The sequence below is a fragment of the Equus asinus genome, chromosome 21 (assembly GCF_041296235.1).
Source record: "Equus asinus isolate D_3611 breed Donkey chromosome 21, EquAss-T2T_v2, whole genome shotgun sequence".
Lineage (NCBI taxonomy): Eukaryota > Metazoa > Chordata > Mammalia > Perissodactyla > Equidae > Equus > Equus asinus.
In genome coordinates, this window is record NC_091810.1 from 81,017,499 (window position 1) to 81,045,373 (window position 27,875).

At 45.7% G+C, this 27,875-nt stretch overlaps 1 protein-coding gene across 1 annotated transcript; it reads left to right on the forward strand.

Annotated features, from left to right (window-relative positions):
* On the forward strand, window positions 1–27,875 carry LOC106823197 (serotransferrin). Its single transcript, XM_070493269.1, has 17 exons — window positions 1–230; window positions 2,150–2,313; window positions 7,703–7,811; window positions 8,610–8,786; window positions 9,522–9,669; window positions 10,442–10,497; window positions 11,271–11,449; window positions 12,221–12,398; window positions 13,604–13,758; window positions 15,342–15,432; window positions 16,006–16,047; window positions 17,401–17,559; window positions 19,833–19,977; window positions 21,148–21,212; window positions 24,766–24,950; window positions 26,122–26,311; window positions 27,676–27,875. The coding sequence occupies exons 1-17, from the start codon at window positions 188–190 to the stop codon at window positions 27,708–27,710; spliced, it is 2,121 nt and encodes a 706-aa protein (XP_070349370.1). The 5' UTR covers window positions 1–187; the 3' UTR covers window positions 27,711–27,875.

Below are 27,875 nucleotides of genomic sequence, written 5' to 3' on the forward strand. Positions count from 1 at the left end.
GATCAGCCTGGGCGAGGAATGAAGTGGGAGGGATGAAAGGCGATTGGGCAAGCGGGTAGCGCAAACACAGGAGGTCAAAGGTTGTGCTCTGCCCTCCGGGCCGAGGATAAAGGGGCGCGGGGCGTGGGGAGGCGGCACAGACGCCGATCAGTCTGTGCTCGCCGCTCCGCGCCGCAGACCAGGGAGGATGAGGCTCGCCATCCGCGCCCTGCTGGCCTGCGCGGTCCTGGGTGAGTGCCGGCGCGGGGAAGGCCCGCAGAGTCGCCGGCCCTGGCGCCCCTTGCACCCCGGACCCCGCCACACCACTCTCTGGGCTCCGCGCTCGGGTTGGCAGCCCGGGGCCCTCTCCTTCGCTCTTCCTCCCGGCACCCCTGCACCTCCTTCAGTACCGCCGCAGGGCCGGCACTGCGCCTGCGCGCACCTGCTGGTCCCGCTGGTGCCTCTGCCGCCTTTTCATGCTCTCCTTGCCTCCTCCTCATTGTCCAGTAAATCTTGTAGTGGTGGAATACAGTAAAACAGAGCACTTTCTTCACGGTTTATCAGATCCCTTCGCTGCGGCCTCCTAGGCAAGTCCAAACTGCTTAGCGTAGCATTCAAGGCATCCCTGGATCTGACTCCGTGGGTCTGATGTCCCCCCTTGGCAATCTGGTGTCCGGTGGGTGCCCCCAGTGCTGATGTTGTCCTGCTAATGAGCCAGGGCCCCCAGGAGTTCGGAACATGGGATTGGAAGCCAGACTTCTTGGTTCCTCACCAGTGAGAGAGGCGGCCCAGCGCCGGCCTGGGAGGGTCAGGTCAAGGTAGATGAGGCGTGGATCCAGGCACCAGCGGAGTTGCCGGCACACATGCCTGCTGTGGGACCTGTCACTGCATGGCCTCTCCCACTCTCATCAACTTATGCCTGCCACTCATGGTGCATTTGTCACACCTTTGGAGACGTCCATGTTTAGTCATGTCTCTCCTGAAAAAGTTTACCCTTGAGAGTCGGCCCCTCATTACTTGCCTTAGTCCCCTCCCCCTCAGAGTGGCTCATAGGGCTGTGCAAGGTAAATGTGTGACCGAGGACAAATTCCTGCCCGTAGGACCTCAGGAGGGGCGGTTTGGGAAGGGTCTGCCACTGACTCCTCATGCCTCCTGTGATGGTCCATGGGACAGGTGGGACAAAGGGTGGTTGGGGCAGTAAGTTCCCTGTGGCCCCTCCTTATGCATCCTGGAGAACTGTTGCCCTCCCATCTCCTGCTTTGTGCTTCGGATATTCATCACCTTTCCTCAGTCAGCCCTGTGCTGTGGATCCTCAGAGGGTGGAGATGACAGAGGGCTTTGGGGACAGTGCCAGTGCTCACATGATGGGGACAACATGTCTGCAACCATAGGGGTTTTAATAGCTACAGACATGGCTGGCTTTAGCTTTCTTCTAATGGCAGCCAAGAAGACTGGTGAAAATTGAGGAAGGGGTCACTGGAAACAGAGAGAACCACTGAATATGTGGAGTTTCTAGTTATTCCTGCAACAGAGGATGACACATGAGTGTCACAGGCAAATTCATTATCTCATCAATCATTTACCCCTGTTTACTGGCCAAGCAGAGGGAAGATAACTCAGAATGATACCTTCTTTTCTTCCCTGGGCAGAGACCAACATCTGGAGGCCTGATTTCAAGGCCAGTCTTGACCACTGACAGGCTGGGTGACTTTGGGTAAAGCAACACTCTCTGAGCACAGTTGCCCTATTTCTTAAAAATGGTTGTTCCTACCCTGCTGACTTCCCAGAGTTTTGGTATTGAGCCAATGTCTTGAAGTGGCAAAAAATGCCCTGTCCACACTGATAAGGCTTATGTCACATGGCAGTCCCATGATGATGAGCAAAGAAAGCACAGAGAACACAGAGGAGCAGACTGTGGTCTCCATTTGCAAGCTGATGGTTAAGGTGGCATCCCTCTGGCCAACACAGGGTGGTCAGCAGAAAACTGGGAGGCCATTAGGGTTCCCTTCTTTTGTCCCCAGCCTCAGAATGTAGTGGAACCTGTGCCCTGTGGTGTTCATGGACAGGAGTGGGAGGAAAACAGGACAGAAGGAATGTAGCCTTCAAGACTCTTCAGAGGGGGCTGCTGTCTCTCCCACTGGCACAGGGACCTCTGGCCTCTCTCCCATAGGGCTGTGTCTGGCGGAGCAAACTGTGAGATGGTGCACCGTCTCAAATCATGAGGTCAGTAAGTGCGCCAGTTTCCGCGACAGTATGAAAAGCATTGTTCCTGCTCCTCCTCTTGTCGCCTGTGTGAAGAGAACCTCCTACCTGGAGTGCATCAAGGCCATTGCGGTAAGTCGCTGCTGCCTAAAGAAGAGTGGAAGAAAACCGGTACTTTCTCTTTCTTCTGTTGTTTTGGAACAATTCTTTACTCACAGGTAGGAGGCTGATGTGTGGGGCAGTCAGCCCTCAATGCTAATAAACCTACTTCAGAAATGGAAATTGCTGTGGTCATTTTAACGAGTCTTAAAGCAAAATCCAGCAGGCTCTGACAGGGAACTATTTTTAGGCCCTAAGTTCTCTGAACTCAAGGGAAAAAACAGGAATGTTTGCTATCAAAATTATCATGTAACATGGTTTTGGAAGTTCTTGATACATCATGGGAAGTAGATGGATGATGCTCCCAGGGAAGAGGAATATGGTATCATTGCAGGTGATGGCTGATCCCTTTGTTTTGTAGATCTTCCAAAATACTCTTCACTCCTTCAACACTGTTCCTGCACATCTGAACATGGGTCAGACCCTGTGCTTGGCAATGGGGCTGCAGTGGTGAATTTAAATACACATGGTCCTTACTCTTGAGGAGCTTACAGTTTAGTAAGGAGAGAAGAAAAACATGCAAACAAGTAAACATGTAATTTCAAATTGTGTGATGTACAATGAAGGGAAAGAGTAGAATGCTCTGACAGAGACTTTCAGAGGAAACTTGCTTTGGCCTGGGTGTGACAGTCTCCCTGAGAGGGAAGCAATGAAACTGAGACCGCAGGGATGAGTGTGGCTAAGCCTGCCAAGAGCCATGGGTAGAATACGCCAGGCAGTGAACAAGGGCATGTGCAAAGGGCCTGAGACGGGGGAGAGCTGGGCTTTTTTGAGTTGCTGTAGGGAAGCCAGGGTGACAGGAGCAGAGCAAGCAGGAGGCTGGCAGGAGCGATGAGGTGGGAGAGGTAGACTCAGCCAGATGGAGCAGGATTAACTTGAAAAATCAGTGATTTGGTATAAACAACTGGTTTGGGGGGTGTGTGTGTGCGTTTTAATTGGACCTCAGTTACTATCATGGCTTAATAATAACTCTGGAATGATGACATACATTCAGCTTTGGTCCATGCATGCCCCTCTTTATTTTTGAAAATGTTAATAATATAAAATAATACTATCCATGAACCCACCACAGGTTCTCAAAGCTTCATCATTGCCAGGAGCTTACTTCCAGGCCTACTGTTCAGCAGCACTGGATTCTGTGGGAATGGTGCCACTTGGAGGGCCATAACCCACTGGCCCCACGTACGACTACCTATGTGTTTCCCCACCCTGAGCAAACAGAATCCTAAAACTTTCTTGCTTTTTATTCTAGTTTTAAGACTTATATAGTTTTGCTTCTTAAAAAATTTTATAAATATCACATTACTGTGTGCTGTCTTCTCACACTTGCTTTTTCCTCCTCAATATGATGCTAAGATTCACCCATGCTGTTGAATATCGCTATTGTTCCTTCACTTTCACAGCTCGACAATAGTCCATTATGTTAGTGTACCACAATTTATTTTTTCTTTTCTGGTCATTAGGCATTTGAATTGTTTCCAATTTTTTGTTATTCTAATCAGGGTTTGAGGAATATTTTGATACAAATGTCCTGAGACACAGTGTGCATAGTTTCTTCTGAGTACATGCGTAGTAGTAGGCTTGCTGTGTCATGGGATATGTGAGTATTTGATTTTTAAGACAATGCCAAGTGCCTTTGATTTTTAAGCCAATTCAATGTGGTTCTGTCAATTTCCACTCCCAGCAGCAGTGTATGAGAGAATAACCATATCATTCTTGGTGAAGTTGATATTTTGCGATTATGAAATAATCGCTATCTCTGGCAGTGCTTTTTGACTAAACTCTGTTTTTCTGATATTAGAATACTACATCAACTTTCTTTTGGTTAGTATTCCCCTCCTCTATCTTTTTCCATTCCTTTATTTTCAACTTTCTGTGTGCTTATGCTTTAAGTGTGTCTTTTGAAAACTGTATATTGCTAGATTTTGTTTATTAACGCAATCTGACAATCTTATTTATTTTATGTGGTAAATTTAGAGCTTTAATAATTATTGTTTTTATTGATAAATTCGGACTTATTTCTGCCATATGACTTTTTGATTTCTCTTAGTCCTGCTTTCCCTCTGATTTCTGATTTTTAAAAATTGAGTTTGTACATGTGTGTGTTCACTTGCTTGTTTTCTCTTTGTTCCACTCCCCCCGCACTAGTAGTGAATTTAAACTCTTTATTTAAATTCTTTAATGATTTCCCATTAATTTTTACTGTATACTTTTAGCTTACCAAAGTGTTACAGTAAAAGAATCCTGACTCTTCTTCCCAAACAATAAAAGGACTCCAGAATACAGTGGCTCAGATTTCCCTCTTCCCTCTTTAGATATTACTATTTAATATTTTATATCTATCATTTTTAACCCCACATGTAAATACTTCACGTATTTGTAGGCACTATATGTAAATATATTTGTGTCTGTGTTTGTATGTGTGTGTCTGTGCATGTGTTTATGTCTGTGTGTGTGTGTATACACACCCAGAAATTCAGAAAGAGGGAGAGAGAGAGAATATTTGGATTTACCTACATTTTGCCCTTTGATTTGTTCACCGTTCCTTCTCATGTTTCAGACCATCCTTCTGGGAGATGTTTCCTTCTTGAAATATGGTCTTTTGGCGACCCTTTAGAGTCAATCTCTTGGTGTTAAACTCTCTCAGTTGCTTGCTTGTTTGTTTTCTCTGAAACTGCTTTAATCTCCCCCTTATTCTTAAATGGTAATTTTGCTTAATGTATAATTTCAGTATGACATTTTCACAGTTTTAAGATATTATTCCACTGTCTCCTGACTTCCATGGTAGTTTTGAGAAGTCTGGTGTTATCCTGTCATTCTTTCAATCATCTTTTCCCTGGATAATTTTGAGATTTCATTTCCTTGATCTGTGGTGTTCCACAGATTCACTATAATATTTGCAGTTGTGGAAATCTTGGTACCTATCCTGCTTAGGGAATACTGGATCTGTGGAATCATGTTTTTCCTCAGTTCTGGAAAATTTGCAGCCATTGTCTCTTTAAATACTGCCTTGTCTTCAATCTTGCCTTTTTTTTTTTTTTTTTTAATTCCAGCATTCCAAGAAGACACCTGTTAGGCCTTCTTTAATCTAGCCTTCATTATCTTTTAATCCTTCTTTCATAATTTCCATCATCCGCACTTCTTTTTAGCAGCATCCAGGAAAAATTCTTCAGCTATAGCTTCCAGTTCATTAATTCTCACTTTAACCATGTCTAATAACTTGTTGCTCATTCATTCATTTTTTTATTTCGTTATATTTTTTGTTTCTAGAAGCACTAGTTTAAATAATTTTTCTTTTTATTCCTGATAACTTCCTTTTCTATGCTTATCTATGTGGTTGTAACCTTCACTTTGTACGTAAAACTAAATACCTCATTGGTAGCTCTTCTCCTCGCATCCGACAGTTCCAAGCTCCACCACCCTCGAGGGCCCAAGCCTGTTGCTCCTGTTGATGCCCACACATTGCAGCTCACCTTCTTCTGAGTTTGGTTGTCTGCACCTGCGAGGTCACGCTTGATTTTCTTCTTCCCCCTCCCTGCTGGTTCAGGTTCCTCTCAGAACCCCTGCTGCTCTAATGGATCCCATGAGTCAGGCCTTGGCTCCTGGGTTCCTGAACCCCTGAGGTTCCAGTGATTCCTGTTCAGGATCCTGGTGTCTTGGCCAAGAAAGTCCCAACCTCACTGCTCTGGGAAAAGCTCTTGTTGGTTTGCTCATTTATTTGTATTCTGTGCTGTGTGGGGTGGGTGGCATGAGTCTCTGGAGGTTACACCCACCTTTTGTGATACCAAGAAAGCCACAAAGATTGTTTCATATCTTGTATGTAATTGTGGGAGAGAAGGGTCCTTTACCAATGCGAATGTATTTAATGGCACTAAAATGTACCCTTAAAAATGGTTAAACAGTAAATTTTATCTTATGTATTTTATTACAATAAAACAACAACAAAAACGACCCCAACCTTTAAAAGAAAAGTTTCAGCTAGACAAACATATACTTTGGCTTTTATTAATATTATATTTCATTTGGAAATACTATTGTCTCTTTTTTCTTCTTTTTTTAAATTTATTTTTTTATTGAGGCAACATTGGTTTACAACATTATATAAATTTCAGGTATACATCAAGAAATACTATTGTCTTATTACTTACCTATAACATGACACATGATGGAGCTTTGTTTCCTGCCTTGTAATTTAACCAGTAAGAACTATTCATAGGGTACTGGCAAAGGCTTCTAGAAAAATCATTTGATTAACGATATTTGAAGCAAGAAAAGAAGGCAATAAAAATATGTTATTAAGTATATATACAAAAGACAGTGCTTCTCACTTTAAGAGAAAATAAATTCTAGACCTGGTGGGAAGGCACCTATAATATTTCAAGGAACTGTTGGTTTAAAGATGAGAGTTAGTAGAAGCAGAAATTAAAAAAATTAAAAAGCAGCAAGTAACAGTGTAATGGAATAAACTCGGACTACCTAGATTCAAATTCCAGCTCTGTGACTTACTAGCTATGTGGCCTGGTGAAGTGACAAACTTTCTGTGCCTCTGTTTTTTAATCTTTAAAATGGAGCTGAGTTGAACAGTGGTGACCTGTGATGTGTCTGAATAGTCTATTAAATGAACAATGAGCCATAAGAGAAGTAATAATCAGCATTCAACCATTAGTTCATAGTATAAGCAAGAAGATAAACCCAGAGAAAGTGCTGAATCCTTGAAGAAAAGACTCCTGCAGTTGTTGGGACCCAGGAAAGGAAGGAAAAGAACTGAGTACTGAATCAGAGTGGAGACAAGTGTCTTCAAGGCTCCCCTCACCGATGAGGAGGGCTTCACAGAGTGCCTGAGGAGGACCTCAGCAGAAGGCCCAAGATAAAGAGGTGACCAAAGGGAAGCAACTGAGCTCACATTGTAAACATGTGTATGAGCACGGCCTGGCAGGCGGCCCCGAGTCCTTGACTGCAACCCCCTTCAGAGCCTGTAGTGCGTGGGCTGTGCACCCCGTCTGGTGCCGGGAGAGCAGCTTTCCCCCATGAGGCCTGCCAGGTAAAGCCTCTGTAATTCAGGTGGATCTTGAAAGATCACGCATAGCTGTCTGGGCCAAGAGCCAGATTCCTCACCAGGGAGAAGAGACAAATGATACATTCCTTCCTCTATGTGGGAGGAATAGGAATATGGCGGCCAAATCCCCTCACCACAGAGGCAGAGTCAACCGAAGCCCATGGTGCGGTGCACGGTCTGGCGAAGCTGCGGGTTCCTCTGGCCCCAGATCCAAGAAGCTCCGCCAGTCACCCCTACTTGCCCCGGTTTAGGTGGGCCTTCCTTGGAAGTGAGGGCTTCATCCAGGTCTGGTCTGTTCGCTTTCAGGATAACGAAGCGGATGCTGTGACGTTGGATGCAGGTTTGGTGTTCGAAGCTGGCCTGTCCCCCTACAACCTGAAGCCTGTAGTGGCAGAGTTCTATGGGTCCAAAACTGGTAAGTTCTCCCTGGGGATCCAGGAAGGAGTTTGTGGCCCTTGTTCTCTCCTGGTAGACGCTGAGTCTTGTCTTGTTCAGGCAGGTAATGGAGATTAGATAGTGAGGAACATTCCCCATTGGGGAGAGAGTAGGGAATGAGGGCCCCTGTCAGCCCCCGCAGTACAACTCAAGGCCTCTGGGACTTTGGGCTGGTTGAGGACTGGTGCTCTGGACACTGACCTCCTGAGACAGGAAATATGCTCCCTGGAGAAACAGTGCAGGCTGTTTGCACCCTGACCCAATTACTGTGGTTTAGAGCTGTATAGAGGAGTCCTTCAGATGATAGGTGCCACACACAGGGGAGAGACCACACAGAAAAACACACTCAGAGCCTCGACAGCCCTGCCTCTCTCCCGAGAGCAACTTGACTGTCCCTGGGCCTATTTCAGGGGACAGGAAATACTTAGAGGGAGTTAGCAATGTGGCCTCTGTGCCACAACCCCAGTTTCTTGGTGGGCTTGGGTTGGTAAGTGTGGGCCGACACCCTCCAGGGCCAGAATAGGTGAGCGCATTTGGGGCACATGTGCATGTGGCTTTCTTGCCCCTGTATTTGCCTGGAGGGTTATTACAAATGTCCCCCTCTTGTCCTTTCTTTTCCCTGTAAGCCTAGGAAGGTTTTTCTGATCCCTCCCTCTTTACAACCCAATGTAAGTGTGGCCTGGGAGTTACCCTTCCCTACTCAGGAGCCCAGTAGTGATCAGCAGTGTTCCCCTGTGGCCCAGGTTGAGGGTCTTTCATTCCTGCTATCCCTTTGCAGAGCCACAAACCCACTATTATGCTGTGGCCGTGGTGAAGAAGAACAGCAATTTCCAGCTGAACCAGCTCCAAGGCAAGAAGTCCTGCCACACGGGCCTTGGCAGGTCTGCTGGGTGGAACATCCCCATTGGCTTACTTTATTGGCAATTGCCTGAGCCACGTGAATCTCTTCAGAAAGGTAAGCAGGGAGGAGGGTGAGTGCCCTTGGGCAGGCATCTCTTCTTCAGATGCCCCCACAGGCCATACTGGGGTCACTCAGACACCATCAGGAGATCATGTATGATGACTCTGGGGGTGGAAGTGGGAAGTAAACCAGCTTTAAATGGGCAGGTCTATTGCACCAGCAGCTCTTGGGGGGTGTCAGCTGAATCTTTTCTTCTCTGAGCTCCCAACACCCCACCAGGGGCTGTCCTGAGCAGTGGGAGGAAGGGGATGAAGCTTGACAGAGGGCTTCAGTCAGGGCCAAGGTTGCTGGGCCCTGTTGTCTGCTTCTCCAGGGTGCTTTCCTGTCTGTGGCCCAGTGTGTCTCATTCTCCTAGAGGGTTTTCTGGTGGACATCTGCTGGCCATGAGCTTGGCCTGCACCTCTCCAGGCCATAGCTCCCAGAGACCTCTCTTTGAGCTGTTTCAGTCTGACAAGGCAGCAAAAGGGGCTGACAGCGACCTAGGACAGGTCTTGGTTGGTGGCAGGCACAGGCCTGGTTCTTAGGGAGGAAGGTAGGATGACAAGGGTTAACTCTCCCGTTTTGGAAATGCTTGGTCTTGAAGAAGGAGCACACAAAAGGGCAAGCTGGGACTGGGTGTACTGATTTTGGTTTGCTCACTGTCTGTTGCTGAATGAGCCTGGGCTGGAGCTGTAATTGCACCTGGCCAGGCTGCTCACACCATGTGCTCCATGTCTCTGTGTTGAGCAGCAGTGTCCAATTTCTTCGCGGGCAGCTGCGTACCCTGTGCAGATCGGACAGCTGTCCCCAACCTGTGTCAACTGTGTGTGGGGAAAGGGACAGACAAGTGTGCCTGCTCCAACCACGAACCGTACTTTGGCTACTCAGGTGCCTTCAAGTGAGTGAGACCGACTGCTGCTCCACGGTCACCAAAATACCCAATGTCCTTAGGTTGGGAGACCCTCCCTGGCCCATGGCAGAGCCCAGCCTGCAACAGGGGCATCCAGGAAGACTAATCCTCTCCCAGTGACTCAGCGATCAGCTGGGACTCCCCAGGCCAGGCTAGCATATGCTCCCTTCATGTGACACTGACAAGGAAGGCCCTCTCGGAGGACCCCTTCTGTTTCCCCACAGCCCTCAAACCTGGCCAGTATCTCCTCTCATTGGCCTAGGCAGAACCTGAGGGAACAGCCATGTCCCTAGTGTCTGGGCCATTCTTCAGTGAGTGACCCTCTGCTTTTTGTTGTAGCAGTGTCCTCTGCTCAATGCACTGGCCTCTCTATTGCCTCCCCTCACTACTCCTGTGCAGACAGCTCATGTGGCTGATTTCTTGCTCCCTCTTTTCCCTTGGTTATATCCTTGAGTTTTATAGCCAGCCAAGGGTCCTCCTTCCTCAGGTGACACTATTCCTTTATTCTCCATTTCAGAAGTTTGAAAACTCTTTTCTGAATTAAAATATCTTCAGTGCTTTTTTGCTGCTTTGGGGCACATGGTGAGGAACCTCCAGCTCCTGTGGGCTCATCCCCCATCTCAGTGGTACCCTGGATATCAGCGCCCCATGGTGCTGTCTCAGCTGTGGGTCCCAAGGCTGGACAGTGTGATCAGACCTTCAAGCCTGAGGAGACGGGCCTGCCCTGCAGGAACCCTCCTCAAGTGTCTTTACCCCACAGGTGCCTGGCGGATGGCGCTGGGGACGTGGCCTTTGTCAAGCATTCAACAGTATTGGGTGAGTGACAGAAGAATTTGCAGATCCCCTACCAATCAGTGGGCCTTCTTTTTTCTTTTTTTTTTTAAAGATTTAATTTTTTTCCTTTTTCTCCCCAAAGCCCTCCAGTACATAGTTGTATATTCTTCGTTGTGGGTCCTTCTAGTTGTGGCATGTGGGATGCTGCCTCAGCGTGGTTTGATGAGCAGTGCCTGTCTGCGCCCAGGATTCGAACCAATGAAACACTGGGCCGCCTGCGGCAGAGCACACAAACTTAACCACTCGGCCACGGGGCCAGCCCCTCTTCTTTTTTCTCTTGTCCCCTTTTTCATGCTCAAGAGTCAGACATGAGCATAGTGTGTTCCTCCTTTATCATTACTTGGGTTTCCACCTGTGCAGAGCTGTGAGGCTGTGCAGTCCCCATCTGGATTCCTGGGCCTCTTTCCATCATTCAACCTCCTGAACACAGGGACCCTTCCTCCTGGTCAGTGTTGCCACAGCAAAGGATTGGGGGCAAGTCTGGCCAACCCTGGCCTGAAGTCGGCCTACTGAGATGAGACCTACTGTGGGGTGTGGGGCGGTCACACCTGTATTGGGCATCAGATACTTCTTTGCTTGTAACTGGCTGTGGGATCTTGAACAAGTCAGTTTCCTTATGTTCTCTGGCCTCAGTGATTGCCCCAAGCCTCTCAGCTCATACATTTCGTGATGCAGTGGGATTACAAGGGCAGGGGAAGGGCACCACACCTCATGGCTCTGCCTGCCGTCGGCTTATCTGGGCTTTCCTCCCCCAGAGAACCTGCCACAAGAGGCTGACAGAGACGAGTATCAGCTGCTCTGCAGGGACAACACCCGGAAGTCAGTGGATGAATACAAGGACTGCTACCTGGCCAGCATCCCTTCCCATGCCGTTGTGGCCCGAAGTGTGGACGGCAAGGAGGACTTGATCTGGGGGCTTCTCAACCAGGCCCAGGTACTGAATCCACCATCCTCCCTCCTGTTTGGATTTGGGACATTTTCCTTCATTCCCTTCTTGCCACTGTAGAAGTCCTTCTGTTTTCAGGACACAGTGGGAACCATGCCACACATCATCCACTTGTCTAAAAGCGCCCAGCAGGGATTACTCTCAGAGTCACACAGAGCCTGGTCCTGCATTATCATGTGCCAGACCCTTTCATTCTGGACCAGTGACATGAAGATGCTCCTTATTGTTCTATTCCATTTCTTTCCATATAAACCAGGCCTTCTAGGCCAAGGGCAAACACTTCCTCCCCCATGAGGCCTTCCATCACCTCCCCAGAAGGAAATGATCTCTCTCCTGATGTCCCTCAGCCTGACAGCAAAGGCAAGCACAGTCAGTTTTACTTCCTAGAGTAGGGGGATTCCAGAACTGACCCAACTTTCTCTTGTACAGCCCTCCCATCTGTCCATCAAGAGTTTAAGTGGCAATCACACAGTGTCAGCTTCTGAAGGAGATGCATTTCTTGCACTCAGTGAGCTGTCGACCCAGCCAGGGAGACAGGCACAGAACCACGTTCAGGGAAATGGTGTGGTGTGGCCCCAAGAGGGTTGTGAGTGGAGAAGGTACTGGGTGGAAAGAGCAGGCCTGACTGCCCTCTCTTCTGGCATCTTGAAAATTCCGTGGCCTTAATTCAGTTTTCTGGGAATATTGTTTTTCCTCAGTCCCATTTTGCAGCCTGCCTTGTCGCTATAGCCATTCACTGTTGTGTTTTACTATAAACAGGAACATTTTGGCACAGAAAAATCTAAAGACTTCCATCTCTTCAGCTCCCCTCATGGGAAGGACCTGCTGTTTAAGGACTCTGCCCTTGGCTTTTTAAGGATTCCCCCTGCGATGGACACCTGGCTGTACCTTGGATATGAGTATGTCACTGCTATTCGGAATCTAAGGGAAGATATACGTAAGTACTTGAGAAGGATCATGTCACCCTAGGAGCTTGGAAACCTGGTGAGGGTGGGGACCAGTGATAGACTCTTTCCAGGTACCGAACGCCTGCCCTGATATTCCTTTATCTGCCCTGCCTGTGCCGCCCAGTGTTAGATGGATGCTAAATGACATCAGTCATCATGAGGTGGGCCTGGACATCCCCAAAGGGCATTAAGGGAAATTCCTGCTTAAGATGACTTGGATTGATATCAGCATCATTTCCCTTATATGAGTCAGGGCCGCCCTGCCCACTTTGTGAAGCCAATTAGCCTGGTACAACGTAAGTCAAATAGAATGAAACTGCTACAAACTTGCACATCTGCAGCCAATACTATGGTCAACATGTGCCAGAGTGAAGCTGGAGCTCTAGACACATCAATCCTGCTCCTGAATTTCACTGGGGATGTGTCTGATCATTCATTCATTCAACAGATATTTATGGACCATCTATACATAAACTGTGCTAGGTGTTGGGCATATACACACATATCAGCTTCTGCTGTCATGGAACTTTCTCACTAGTGGAGAAGACAAATGTTCAATGAATAGTCACTCTGTTGAAAGACCAATTAAAAATGAGAGATCTGCTCAGAAGAAGAAAAAAAAAAAACAGAACAAAATATCATAGTCCTACGAAACCATAAAAACAAAGGAAAACAGGTCTTGGAGTTGAGATAAGGCTTCCCTGGGGAAGTTATTCTTGAACAGTGTCCCTTTATTCAGCAGACATTATTGCGCTGACCATGAGCCAGGTGCTGCCCTGAACAATGAGGGTGCTGTGGAGAACAAGACAGGCGTGGCCCTTGCCTTGGCCAGGCTTCTGTTCTCCTGAAGAGAACAGACAAGGAACAATGAACAATAAACAAATAAATAACAACAGCTCAGGTGCTTAAGTACTATTTCAAAAAGAAGAGGAAAAATCTAATCTGAAGTGATAAAGTGCCCAGGGGTCAGGAGGAGGGTTGGCTTCTCAGAAGAAATAACTTTAAGCTAACTCTAAATGATAAGTCAAGCAAGAGATTGTTATTATCTTTGCTTTCTAAGAGCTTAATTCCTTGAATGGACCTGTTGGTGTATTGCTGCCAAATTCCAGCATTTGCCTGAAGACAGTAACCTTCATAACTGGAGGGCAACTTCTGGGCCCTCTTCTTATTTCTGCTTCCTTTTCTTATGCCCTAGGCCCAGAAGTCCCAAAGGACGAATGCAAGAAGGTGAAGTGGTGTGCAATAGGCCACCATGAGAAGGTCAAGTGTGACGAGTGGAGTGTAAACAGTGGAGGGAAGATAGAGTGTGAGTCAGCACAGTCCACCGAAGACTGCATTGCCAAGATTGTGGTACGTCACTCCTGCCTCCGTAGGGCAGCATCCCTTCCACTGCTGCCTGCCTGGGCCAAGGGCTGAGTGAGCGTTCCTGGGAATGATGTGAACCCTGGGTTCCCAGGAACCCTGCCCTCACTGTGAGAGTCCAGCCGCACAGGAGCTTCAGATCTTTTGAGCTCGTGGATCTAAAGGGCTCCTTAGGGCTCCGTTTCCTTCTCGTGTTACCACCCAGTAGAGGGCCGACTAAGCAGTGTCTGCTTAGCGGAGGCGGGCCCGCGGTGTGGGCGTGCCTGAGACCCACAGTGTGCTGTGACCAGTGCGATAAGGCCATGTGGATTGTGCGAGCAGGTGGAAGTTTAGCTTTCTTGATCACAAGAGCATTCCGTGTTTGCTTTTAGAAAAGAAAATAAGATGTAGTTGTAATCTTCTGACACAGAGAAAATCTTAATTGGGATCATATCATATACACAATTTACTAACCTTTTTTCACTTGATATCTAGTGAGCTTTTCCCATGTCACAAGTCATTTTTAGAAACCATGATTAAAAATGTTGTAATCTATTTTTCTTTTTTGAGGAAGATTAGCCCTGAGCTAACTACTGCCAATCCTCCTCTTTTTGCTGAGGAAGACTGGCTCTGAGCTAACATCCATGCCCATCTTCCTCTACTTTACACATGGGACGGCTACCACAGCATGGGTTTTGCCAAGCGGTGCCATGTCTGCACCCGGGATCCAAACTGGCGAACCCTGGGCTGCTGAGAAGCGGAACGTGTGCACTTAACCGCTGTGCCACTAGGCCGGCCCCTGTAATCTATTTCATAGTTGTGGATGTGATGCAATTTATTTAGCCTTGTATCAATATTATCCATAACACCATTTAGTCTGTTTCTATCCTTTTGTTATTATGAATCATACTTGCATGTTTTTACTCACTTACACATTTTACCTGAATAGTGTGCCACATATCTGATTATTCCTTTAGGGTGTAATCCTGGAAAGTATATTGCCAGGCCCAATGGAAAACTTGGCAATCTTTTTGAATTTAAGCATTTTTGTAATTCAGGGCTCATTAAATCTGAGAATGAGGTCATTTGAGTATATTTTACTCATTCATTAAACATCTCATCTGCATCAAGCACTGAAATAGCACTTAGCCAATGTGGCCAAGATTTGGGGCTGGAGCTTCCATCAGGAGGCGCTCTAGCCCTCAGACACAGCCTTGAATCCTTGACTCCACTTGTCTGTCTTACAAATGAGAATTCTTGGTGTCAGAAAAGTGTCGTGGGAGTGTCTCTGGGACAGTGTGTCCTATAAGAGGACATGAGGACTGAATGTGGGTCTTTCTTCCTGATGAAACGAAGCAAGGCACCCAGAGTTGATCATCAGCTGATGATGGTTTGGGTGAAAATGAGAGCACCTTTTGTTGTCTATGCTGGGTGCACCTGACTGATCCTTTAGGGGTCCAGAACTAGCACCTGCTGTCTCCTGGGGCCTTCATGACCTGTGCTGGGAAGGCTGCTTCAAGGAAACGGCTGGAAGGGCAGGTGGGACAGGAGGTGGCCTCTCTTCATCTGCTTGATGTGCTGTGTCTTTGCAGAAAGGAGAAGCTGATGCCATGAGTTTGGATGGAGGTTTCATCTACATAGCGGGCAAGTGTGGTCTGGTGCCTGTCCTGGCAGAGAACTATCGTAAGTGGAGGGGGTACCTCTCAGTATTTTATTTCCTCTGGGCCATGGAGAGAGGAGATGGGAAAATCACAGCCTAATTCATACCACATGGGCCAAAAAAGTCTTGCTTACTGAGTACCTCCTACTTCTCAGGCTCAGACCCCCCTCATCCCTAATTCCCACAGTTATCTTGAAGGACGGGACCTTCTATCATACCTTCCACCAGGGGAATTAGAGGGTTTGCACTGGGAAGTTCCGGCTAAAAGTGACTCGGCTGCAAAGGACAGCTGGGATTCCTGGCAGGTCTTGCGTCCAAAACTCACACTTCTCCTATTGGCCTGGTACAGGGATTCAGGTAGAGTGGTCACAGGACAGACAGAGCAGGAAACTTGAAATTCCTGATTTTTGGCTAAATTCCAGAGGCCAGCGAGCTAAAGTGAATTTGCATAATCCAGGGAACCTGGACTTTTTGGGAATTGGTGATATGTAGATAGTTTTCCTGGCTCTTTTTATTCTGAGCTACAATATAGGAAAGGCATGATTTCCAATGTATAAATAAGTGTTTACTCACTTCTTGAGGTTTTTCTTCTCCAGAAACTGATCATGACCATCCATGTATGGACACAGCAAAGAAAGGTGAGTTGGGATTGGTAATCTCATGAGTTAAAAGGTAAGTTCCCATTTTGGGGGAGAAAGGGTAAGGTAAGTATAAAATTCAAATCACTAGTAGATAGGGCAATAGAAGACACCAATTTTTGAATGCAAAAGAATCATGGAAGGATAGTGTTGGATAATGATGGTTATTCCAATGTACTTGCCATGACTTAGACATAGGATATCTCATTTAATCCTATTAGGTAGATATTGTTATCCTCTAAGGATATAACAGCTCAGAGTTTACAAGCTGCCTAGGCTTCTATATCCAGTAAGCAAATCCACACCCTCCCCACTATTCCTCACTGCCTCGCACTACATGATGCCGGCATACTTTTAGATGAGGGTTAGCCCAGTCGAGGAGCCTTGCCTATATGTGCCTGGCAGGGCTGAGGAGAGAGGCTCACACAGGCAGATGTCTAGGAGCATGAAATTACCCAGCTACGGCTGGGCTCAGGAACCCAGGCCAACCTGGCTCTCACCCAGGGCTCTTGCTGGGGGTGGATCTGGAAAGATGGGGCAGGAGCAAAACAGGAAATCTTACCAAGGTGAGCACTAGGCCCCGGAGCCTCTATGCTCAGACCCTGCAGCCATTAGTGTGCAAGTCTGCCCTTGTCACTTCTCCCAGTTACAACCTGCCAGCCTCTCCCCATCACCTTAAGAGCCACGCTTGTTAGCTGAAAATAGACTCATTCTTATTCCATGGACAATAAGACATATCTATGTTCTGTTGGAAACCATTTCCTGAATTAATAACATTGGAAAACTGAAATCATGGGTTGATGTTCTATTCCCAGTTTTAAAGACCAGCATGTATTCTCTGCTAAAGATGGCAGCTGTCTTGGTTTTGACTGTTTCCACTTTGCATATTTATTTTGATGCAAACCTGTATTCTCCTTATCACAAAGTATCTGACCAGAATATTCCTTGTAGTATATTGGTCATTTCCTACTCTTTCCTAATAATTGTTAAGTATAAAATGTTGGAGTTACATGTACTCTTCAGTATCCATTCCTCTGATATTCCACAGTGGAGGGTGAGTTACTGGTTTATAACTTTAGTAGCTTTATGCTTTTGGGGAAGGGTTACACACCAGCCATTGCTCTGATGACAATGTATTCTTACTATTTTGTTTTTTGAGTTCAGATTAATCTCCACCGGACAGAGTGACTTATATTTCACTTCAGTCAGTTATTGGGAAGACGCTTTCAAAGAGAGAAGGAATGATTTGGGATAATTTTGATTCCATAGAGAGATGGCAGGCTTTGATTGTAAATAGACATTCTGGAAGGCCCGGAGGTGTTAATGCTTCCTTTTTTGGTGTCTTTCTTTTAGCGTATTATGCTGTGGCCGTGGTTAAGTCCTCATCAGGTCCTGACCTCACCTGGAACTCTCTGAAAGGCAAGAAGTCCTGTCACACTGGAGTAGATAGAACCGCCGGCTGGAACATCCCCATGGGCCTGCTCTATAGCGAGATCAAGCACTGTGAATTCGGTGAGTGAATCCCGGGAGCATGCTGTGGTCAGTGCCAGGCTGGAAAGAGGTGTACTGGGGAGAGAGTGGTATGGTGAAAAAGGCTGTGGTCTTGGGTCTACAGTAGTACAATTTGGTTAAAGTGAACCTCAAGGAAATATCTAAAAGGGATGGTAGGACTGGGGAGCTGAATCAGAATGGTTCTTTTCGATTGCAGTGAATATACATTTAAGTGATTAAGTGAATACACATTTACTTTTCTCTCTCATGAAAAAGACCAGAGGTGAGCAGTCCATGGCTGGTGTTGTCACTAGAAACCCAGGCTCCGTCTCTCTTTCTGCTCCTCCATTCTGAGCATGAGACCCCTATCTTCAAGGTCACCCATGGTTGCCATTGCTTCCATGATCCAGAGGGCCTCAAGGAGCAAGGAGTAAGGGTAACTTGAAGTATATGCCACCTGCTGTCACCTTATTAAAGGAACCATGCAGGAAATCTAACCAAATTACTTCAAGTAACTTCTCATTGCTCAGATCTTAGGTGCATAGTCACACTTCGCTGTAAAAGAGTCTGGCATGTTTCTGCTCAAATAAAACATGATCTTTGTTCAAAAAATGAAAAGTAGAACTACCATATGATCCAGCAATTCCACTTCTGGGTATTTATCTAAAGAAAACAAAAACACTAACTTGAAAAGATATATGCACCCCTATGTTCATTGCAGCATTATTTACAATAGTCAAGATATGGAAACAACCTAAGTGTCCATTGATGGATGAGTGGTAAAGAAAATGCAGTGTGTATATGTACAATGGGATATTATTCAGCTATAAAAAAATAAGGAAATATTGTCATTTATGACAAGGTGGATGGACCTTGAAGACATCACACTAAGTGAAATAAGTCAGACAGAGAAAGGCAAATACCACATGATCTCACTTATATGTGGAATCTAAAAAAAAAAAACAAGCTCATAGATACAGAGAACAGATTGGTGATCACCAGAGGTAGAGGGTGGAAGGTGAGTGAACTGGGTGAAAGAGGTCAAAGGTACAAACTTCCAGTTATAAAATAAATAAGTCCTGGGGATTTAATGTACAGCATGGTGACTACAGTTAATAATAGTGTATTGCATACTTGAAAGTTGCTAAGAGAGTAGATCTTAAAAGTTCTCATTATAAGAAAAAAATCTGTAACTATGTGTGATGACGGACGTTAACTAGACTTATTGTGGTGATCATTTTGCAATATATTCTCAATATCGACTCATTATGTTGTACATTTGAGACTAATGTTATATGTCAATTATATCTCTATGTCTATATATCTAAAAAATTAATGGGGAAGAAATTAAACAAAAACCAAAACCAGATCTTTGTTACTAAAGAACAAGGGAAAATGGCTAGTGGGTGGACATCTGCGATCCCTGCCACAGGGCGTTCTAGGCAACCTAAGTGTGTAGCATCCTCAGGTCTCTTGAAGGTCCCGGGAGTCTCACTGGAAATCAGTTTATTCTCTGTGTCCTCTGAATATTTTCAGGTATAAGCTTAGTTCCACCCCCTAAAAATCTATGTGTAAGTTCGCCACGGACCAATGTTTTCTAAGGGTTCTCATTTACCCTTCCTGAGTACTTCCTCCTGGCCTCTGAAGATGCTTAGGAACCAGACATGTCCTGTGTGTGTGGGGACTTGGAGATGAGGTCACGCTTCTGCACTGGGGTGTTCTCTGACACCAATCTGACAGGAAGCAAAGTGTGGGTGGGGCGACATCAGAAGTCCTGGCTCCCCACCAGCAAGGGCGCCACTGCTGCTCTCCCAAGCCTCCTGGCAGTCTCGCAGCCATGGCAGAGCACTGAGCTGTGGGTAAAAGGCCCCAGCCCTTTCTTGAGCTTGGAGTTTTAAGTGCTGTTACAGGCTCTTCTAATAAGTGGCAGGGGAAGGAAACATCTGAAAACAGGTGGCACAAGTTCAGGGAGTGAGACCTTCCATTTTATCCCTTTTATATTGACTTTCACGTCGTTTCCATCTCATCTCTCTTTACATAAGTGATGACACTGTCAGGGAGCCCATGGAATCCCCTTCACCTGAATTTGAATGGTCACTAACTTCTATTCTCAGCCTCAATTAAGTTTCCTTTTAAAGCCTATGGTCTGGCAGGTCCCGAGTTGGTGGCTGGGCACGGAATGAATGAGGATGTTCTACTGATCCTGGGCCATCCACACCTGTAATGTGTTAGATGAAGGCCACTCATATTGACTCAGTTAGGAAGAACTGACTTCCTCTTGTCCTTCTGCACAGATAAATTTTTCCGTGAAGGCTGTGCCCCTGGGTATAGGCGAAATTCCACCCTCTGCGATCTGTGTATTGGCTCGGCAAGTGGTCCAGGAAGGGAGTGTGAACCCAACAACCATGAGAGATACTATGGTTACACAGGGGCTTTCCGGTGAGTCTTATAATCCTGATACAAATACAATAATAACCCCAGCCCTGCAAGATTCCTTTTTAGGAATTAAGGTGAAATTCTTATGTTCCTAGCCTGTTAGTCCTGCATGTGTTACAGTATCACATTTAGCAAACATATGTAAAGCCCTGTGTAAAGGGGCATCCAGGCCCCCCCAGGATACTGTCTTCAGACCTGGCTGTCATAGACAGCAAAGACTGGCAGTTGGGTGCAGATTAGAAGTTCTCAACAGAGGGTGCTTTGCCCTCCAGGGGACATTTAGCAGTATCTGGAGATGTTTTTGTTTATCCAACGGGGTTGGGAAGGGGAGGGTGCTACTGGCATCTAATTGGTGGAGGCTGCTAAACATCCTGCACACATAGGATAGCACCCTATAACAAAGAATTATCTGGCTCAAAATGTCACCAGTACCAACACAGGAAACCCTCTTGCAGTTGAATACAGGAGTCAGCAGTCTGGCTCATGCCCTTCCATGCACTTCTGGGGAACCTACAACCATACTCACCTGGAAATATACAAAAATAAAGTACGTGATTTCTACATTCCCAACTACAATCCTATTTCATGGGGTGTTTATCATTTTTATAGAGTCACCTATGCCCCTCATGACCTTACTACCTTTTAACTATCCTTTCTGATTCAAGCCTGTGTTACTTAGTAGTTCATGAATCCATCAATTACACAGTGATGGTGGTATTGTAACTGAACTTCTCAGTACAGAAGGAAAAAACAAAGGTTTCTTTCCTCAATTCTCCAGTTAGAACCAACTTGTGAGTTAGAGTAAGTACAATTCGCAGTCCACAAGTTTTCAGTTTTACAAAGTAGAGTGTGAGGAAGGAATCACCTTGTTGGAAAAAGGTGACCTCTAATGTCAGCATCGATGCTAGGAGAATGATGCAGCTCTGCTGGAGAAACTGCCGAATTTAGAATTTAATGTGTGGAACTGAGATTGTATAACTACAAAGCAAATCAGAGGTTTTGTTTTCTTTTTCTTTATTACTTACATTAGTAATACGTAAGATTAGTGATAGAATGGGAGTCACAATTGCTGATCTCAGATGGCCAGCCCTGGATCTATAAGATGGCCCTCCTGAATGGCAGATGTGTCTCTCTGACCTCCTTTCTTCTCTCTGTCTCTCTGGCATTCTGCAGGTGTCTGGTTGAGAAGGGAGATGTGGCCTTTGTGAAACACCAGACTGTCGAACAGAACACTGATGGTACGTGCACATGCTCCTCTGTCCCCATAAATGGGGGTTGCTGGGTTCACTTGTGTTCAGGATGCCTTTGTGGAAGTGTTATGGACTCGGTCAGGCTCCAGAGCTCTGATTCTCAACCTTTTTGTTTAGTGAAGACAGAAGTCTTCACCTGGATAGGCAGAACGCTAAGGACCATGAGGTTCCAGTGGCCCTGAATTCTCTCCCAGGAACCCCCCCACAGGTGCAGGCATTGTTCCTTAAATACTTCAGTGCACATTTCCTAAGAACAAGGACACTCTCTCACATACCTACATTATAGTTAGTGAGATCAGGAAATTTATATTAACATGGAATTAGGACTCATCATGTCCACAGTCCATATTCAAATGTTGTCAATCATTCCAAAAGGTCCTTTATAACTATTTCCTATATTTCTTGGCACTGTCCACTGAGAAGACCTAGAGACAGTGGCACACCAGTAGGAATGAGCACCAATATCTTGGCTTCTAGAACCATTCTCCAATAGAAGGAACCAGGGCCCCTTGGAAAAATAGCTGATTCTAGGGCTGGAGCAGGAAACATATAAGATGAGCCTGGAACATCATGCTGAAGTGCTCAGAGTGATGGGACATGTCAAAGCACACGGGAACCATTTTGAAGGACCTCCCACTGGCCAAATCTGGGACATTTTGAATGTTAAAAGAAATAAAATAGTAATAAGAGATAATAACCTATTGCATAAAATAAGAATACAGGAGTCCATCTTGATTATATCAATGAAGATAAAGGGAAAGATCTTTCTTATCATAGAACGCTAACTAATAAACATAGAAATAAAGTTAAAAAACTATCATTTGGCAACCAACATAATAATAATTGATTCAGGCAAGAATCATCAATGGGTACTAAAACTAGTGGGTGAATAGTGGATGACTATGACGTTAAAAAACAAAACAAAAATTTTAAAAATGTTGGTAAGAATGAGCTCTCCACATGCCCCCTCTGTGTCACTAAGTGCTTATAGGACCTGCTACAGTCCAAGCAGTTATTACTTCCCTTCCTTCCCTCATTGTCCCTTCACCCAGCCTCAGATCTTTCCAGCAACTCATCTAGAATGAACTAGCTCAGCACCAGCTCCTCCACGAAGCCTTCTCAGATGGCACACCGGCTTCCCACAACAGAATCCTGTGTCCATATTGCTATTATTATTGAATTCATCAATTCTTTAATAAATTGTGGCCACAGAAACTTTTTGAGCTCTTTTTTACTCCTCCTATAGCCCAACACCAACTATAGTATGTGGCACACAAAAGTTCCTAAGTACTTGCTTGAAGGAACATTGTTTTGGCTAATTTTTCTTTCTTTCCTCCTACCGTTTTTGCTTTTTCCTTTAAGGGCAGTCCTTTTTCCTGCTACCTGAGTGTTACTCTAAGACTGGTTCCTTGTCACCTCTTGATTTCTTTCTGTACTCTTCTGAGTAGCGCTCCTCTCTCTAGCTCTCAACTCTCCACTCTTTGCAATGACTCCAAAAGTCTTACCTCCTGAGGGAATTTAGAGAGGAGGCCTAACCTCCCATCTAAATAACATCCCAGGATCTCTATTTGCCACATGGTTATTTTTTATGTACAAAGTACACTGGCATTGCAAATTCAACCTATATAAATTCAAATTCCTCAGATTTCTCTCAAAATCCAGTCCTCTTCCCACAGCCTCTGTCCCTAGTGAGGACTTTATTATATGCCCTGCTAATCAAGCCTAGATTAGTCTCTCAGTGTTTTTGTTTCTTCAAAATACGTCTTCATTAAATTCTATGGTGTTGTGATATAGAAGAATCGGGATACCAAAGCATGTGGACTGTATGATCTAATTATGTGGATATGTGTCTGCACATCCTATATGTATAGAAAAAAGACTAGAAGAAATGCCACAGTGTTGAAAGTGGATGCTGTGGGATTATAAGTGTTGCAAAATTTTCTTCCTTATACTATGTAGCATTTTATAAATTAGCCACGATAAATAAGCATTACTTTTATTGCAAAGAAAAATTTTTATCATGTGCTTCTAGATGCCTACTGCTACCCTCCTAACGCAGACTGAATCACCTCCCATCTCATTTGTCTTCATTGTCCTATTTCAGGCCCTGGCTCACATATTAACATTGATTTCCATTTATAAGTCCTCACAGACCCACTTTTTCTCCTGCTTAAGCTCTGCACTCCATCCCACACTAAAAAGTGCCTGGGCAGCCCTCACATGTTCAGCCAAATTGCCTGAGACTGTTCCAGTGGGGCTGTTCTCCTCTCCCCCATTAGAAACACCAGGCAGGTACCTGTTCCTCAGTCTTGCCAATGCCCTCCGTCTTGCCAGTGCCCTCCGTCCTCCCGCAGAGAGGCATCCCTTTCTCCCCCTCTCAGTCCTGCACATGTTACAAGACACACCTAAAACCCTGCCTCCTCCTGACAGCTTTCCCTAACTAATGTGCTCTCGTTGTGCTGCTTCTGAGCTCACACAGCATTTAGAGTGTGTTCCACAAAATATAAAATATTATTCTGTGCCCTGAATTTTTGCTTTTGGTACTTGTGCTATTTCCCCCCTTCAATAAGATTGTGTCTTGCAGAGGGCTGAGAACACAGTATTGAATAAATGCTTAAATTACTAAGTAGAACAGGATGGGTTTGGAGAGAATGATGATGGGTTTTATTTGGAAAGTGTTGAGTTGGAGGGGCTGGTGAGAAAGGAAAGGAGAAATGTTAGAAGGTGAACGAAAGTGTGTGCAGTGACTGGTGGGAAAGAAACAGGCAATTTGGAGTTTTCTATTAAAACTAAAAGTGTACATTTGGGGAATGTAGTTACTTTATATACAGATAACATAAAAATCTTATGATAGTGAATTCCTGTATTTGTTGTTCAAGTAAGTGAAGAAAATTGAATCAAAATTAAGAAAAAGATTGTCATCCTGCATTTTAGGGGAGAAGTAAAACTTGGAAAACCTGAGAATTAACTCAGGATGAAGGAGATGAAATTCCGAGAATGGGTGAGATTTTCTTTTTCAGAGAGAATACAGAGAAGATGAAGCTAGGGACTGAGACAGGATACAGACCTGTGCACACAGAGACATATGCACGTTTTCATGTAGAACTAGGACAAGTGAGTCAGATTTAAAACACTGGCACCATTTCCAAAAGGGCCTCTGGGGAAAAGTTCTTTTGCTTGGTGGTACCAGATGGTATAGCACAGAGGTTGTCAACTAGCTTAGAGGGTCGTGTTCATCCTACACTAGAGCAAGACGTCCAGATGCTTTGGAATCTAGTAGAAATGAAGATCTTTTTGAACATCGTCCCCAGAGTATAGTTCACTCTCCCGTGGTTGAGTGGGGCAGGTTGGAAGGGGCAGTTGTTAGGAACTCCAGATAAGCCTCTTCTTCTCCACATAACTGTAAACCCAGTGTGCGCACTTCTGCTGGCCACTGGGTGCAGGCCCTCCACACACTAGTGGGTCGGTCAGTCACATCCCCCAGTGAGAGTGCCTTGACCAAAGCCATCAGCTGTGGCTGACCCATCTTCTCTGCCCCCAGGACGTAACCCTGACGATTGGGCTAAGGATCTGAAGAGTGGAAACTTTCAGCTGCTATGCCCTGATGGCACTAGGAAGGCTGTGACTGAATATGAGAGTTGCAACCTAGCCGAAGCCCCGAATCATGCTGTAGTCTCACGGAAAGAAAAGGCAGCTTGTGTTCGCGAAGAGTTACACAACCAGCAGGTATGGACCAGCCAGGGCCACCCACCTTCTCTTCTCGGGTGGTGTGGATGATTCGGGGGAGTTCAGGGCTAAGTGCAGCCCACACTCCAGCATTCTCTTTCTGGGAACTGGAATCCGGAGGCCGTGGATTGTGGAACCGGATCTCCTAGGCCTGGCTCTGCTGTATCTCCTGGTCACTGGAGATTAGTCCCCATCCGATCTGCATTTCCTCAGGTCCAAGAATCTCCCTTCCTGCTTGCCCCTGACCTTGCTCTTTGGTACCCTCATTTTCCCCACTGCTGCCTTTTTTTAAATGAAGGAGACTGATCCTGTTCCCGGCCATCCTTGATACAAGTCATGAAATGCAGATTTGTGTTTCTTTTGCTTAGGAAGACTGGGTATCATTCCAACATCCAGAAAAATCCAGGACCCCTACACTCAGGGAGTTTGTCCTCTGGGGAGAACAGTCAACCCAGGGCTTGCCTTGTTGGGGAAAGGGGCTGCCTGAGTATTCTAATCCTAAAGGCTCCTCTCCCCACAAATACCACCTTCCCCTCAGCGACAGCTTCCTGCCTGTTGATTCACCATTAGTTTGCTTTTTTAAAAATTAAGATAGTATATCTTTGCAAGTCCTCTTAAGGTAAATGATAAGGATAATTAGCATTTAATGCACATTTCCTAGGTGCTAAATGGAATGCCAAAATTTTTGTAAGCCTCATTTCACTTATAATCTTCAGAAGCCTGGAGTAGTCAAGCCTCTTGCCCGAGATAGGATCAAAGACTCAGTCAAACATGAACTTCTAACAACTACCTGTATCACCCCTCACTGGACAGCTCCCAGTTAATATCTTCTTCGAAATAACACTTGGAAGGGATTTGTGTCTGTCCTCTCATTTCCTGTAGGCAGCCCCCAAGGGATATGCCAATCAGTGGGGAAGACAGATCAGAAAAGTCAGGAGTTGGGGGGACCAGGATGAACCTACAGAGTACTTTGAGGCCTTAGGAAAGCATGGAGCTGGGGCCAAAAATGGGCGAATGCCAGGCAAGGGATGTGGAAAGATCCTGAGGCATCTTCTGCAGCTTCGCTTTCTTCCCAGGGCTGATTCCCAGCTTCCAGCCTCCTCCATCCCATCCTTGTGTTCCCAGCTGTTCACTGCCACAGGTCCTCATGCACTTTCTGTCCATTTGACAGGCTTTGTATGGAAAAAATGGAAGTGACTGCCCAGACAAGTTTTGTTTGTTCCAGTCAGCCACCAAGGACCTTCTGTTCAGGGATGACACACAATGTTTGGCCAACCTTCAGCCCACAACAACATATAAAACCTACTTAGGAGAAAAGTATCTCACGGCGGTGGCTAACCTGAGACAGTGCTCAACCTCGAGTGAGTAGGAGGAACAGCATGGGGGAAGCTGCAAAGCAAACACAGTTGGGGTTCTGGGTGGTGGGTACAAAAGGAAGAGTGGGCTGTAGCCCCCAGGAGATGATCAATGGACAAGATGAGATGATGAGGGAACAATGTAATCTCAGCATGTATGAAAGGCTACTTGTATGGGCAGATGATAAGGTGGACACAGGCTCAGGCTCAGGGCACTGAGGTAGTGATCTACCTGGACAGGCAGAATTCCATGTTATTACTAAGAAAAGGAAGAGGTTTACGTGCACATGCCCATTGCTCTGCGATAAACTCCTTTTTATACCGAGCTGTGTTATCCAATATGGTAGCCTGTAGCTACATGTGGCTATTTAAATTTAAATTAATTAAAATTAAACAAAATAAAAAATTTAGTTCCTCAGTCATACCAGTCACAATTCAAGTCCTCAGTAGCTACTTGTGGCTCCATATAGGTGAGCAAAGAGAACATTTCCATCATTGCAGAAAGTTCTTTTATACAGCACTGCTCTTGAGAGCTTGAACAATGGTAAGTTTTGGTAATTACAAAGTTGCCATACATACTACTCATCTAGAACACCAGCTTTATAAGCATTAAAATAGAACAAAACACACTTTTGCACTATAACTATGTTGGATATCATTTAACACTTGAAATCATTTGGAAGATGTGGGAGAATAATATGTGGATGGAAGGTGGTTGGTTATTCTTCAACTTTTATGTGCATGTAAGTGAGCCATGGTCCTTAAAATACTGATTCCCAGGCCCCAGGGATACTGATGCAGCAAGTCTGTGTCAGGGTCAGAGTTTCTGCATTTTAACAGCTGCCCCACATAATTCCCATGTAATGAACGTGCTTGTCCATGGCCACTGTTGTGAGCACCCAGGTTATATTTACCTAACCTATATCCTCCGTGAGGGTTTGAGAAAGTCTGGGTCTGCTCTTCTCTGCTCCCTGCTCCATTCCCAGCCCCTAGCACAGAAACTGGCATGTGCCAGGTGCTTAGTGCATCTTGTTATGTTAGTTCCTCACCTGCCTAAAGAGCTCAGAGAGGACATGCCTCCCAGGATCCTTCCAGCCACAAGGACTCAGGTGTGAGAGTCCTGCCTATAAGACACAAGGTGGGGGATCATACAGGGCAGGGAAATCATGTTACCATCCTTGGTGCACAGCAGTGCCTGGAAAGGGACAGGAGCTCAGCCGGCAAGAGAAGGCCGCTGGGGGGATGGCTGGTACACCCATCAGGAGAGCAGGGTCTGAGCGCTTTTGTATCAAGCTTAACTGTTCATTCACTCAACAGAAAATAAACATAAGTAGATTCTGACTGTCCTACCTCTCTGCTGTGCTCCACAGGACTGCTGGAAGCCTGCACTTTCCACAGAGTTTAAAGCCCAAGAGGTGGGGTCACCACCAGATGGAGATGGGAGCTCACGTGACCCATAAGCTTCCCTCTGCTCTCACTGGCCTGAGTGGTTTGTCTGCCTTCACAGTTTGGTGGTGGCACCTCTGCAGAACATAAAATAAAAATTATTGTTGGTTTTATCTTTTACAAA

What these genes read in the sequence shown, in the direction of transcription:
- LOC106823197 (XM_070493269.1), top strand. Translation starts at nt 188, where the DNA reads ATGAGGCTCGCCATCCGCGCCCTGCTGGCCTGCGCGGTCCTGG. An exon ending in GGCTTCTCAACCAGGCCCAG is followed by an intron (nt 11,450 to 12,220) that starts GTACTGAATCCA and finishes TACTATAAACAG; the next exon opens with GAACATTTTGGCACAGAAAA. An exon ending in TGTCGAACAGAACACTGATG is followed by an intron (nt 21,213 to 24,765) that starts GTACGTGCACAT and finishes CTCTGCCCCCAG; the next exon opens with GACGTAACCCTGACGATTGG.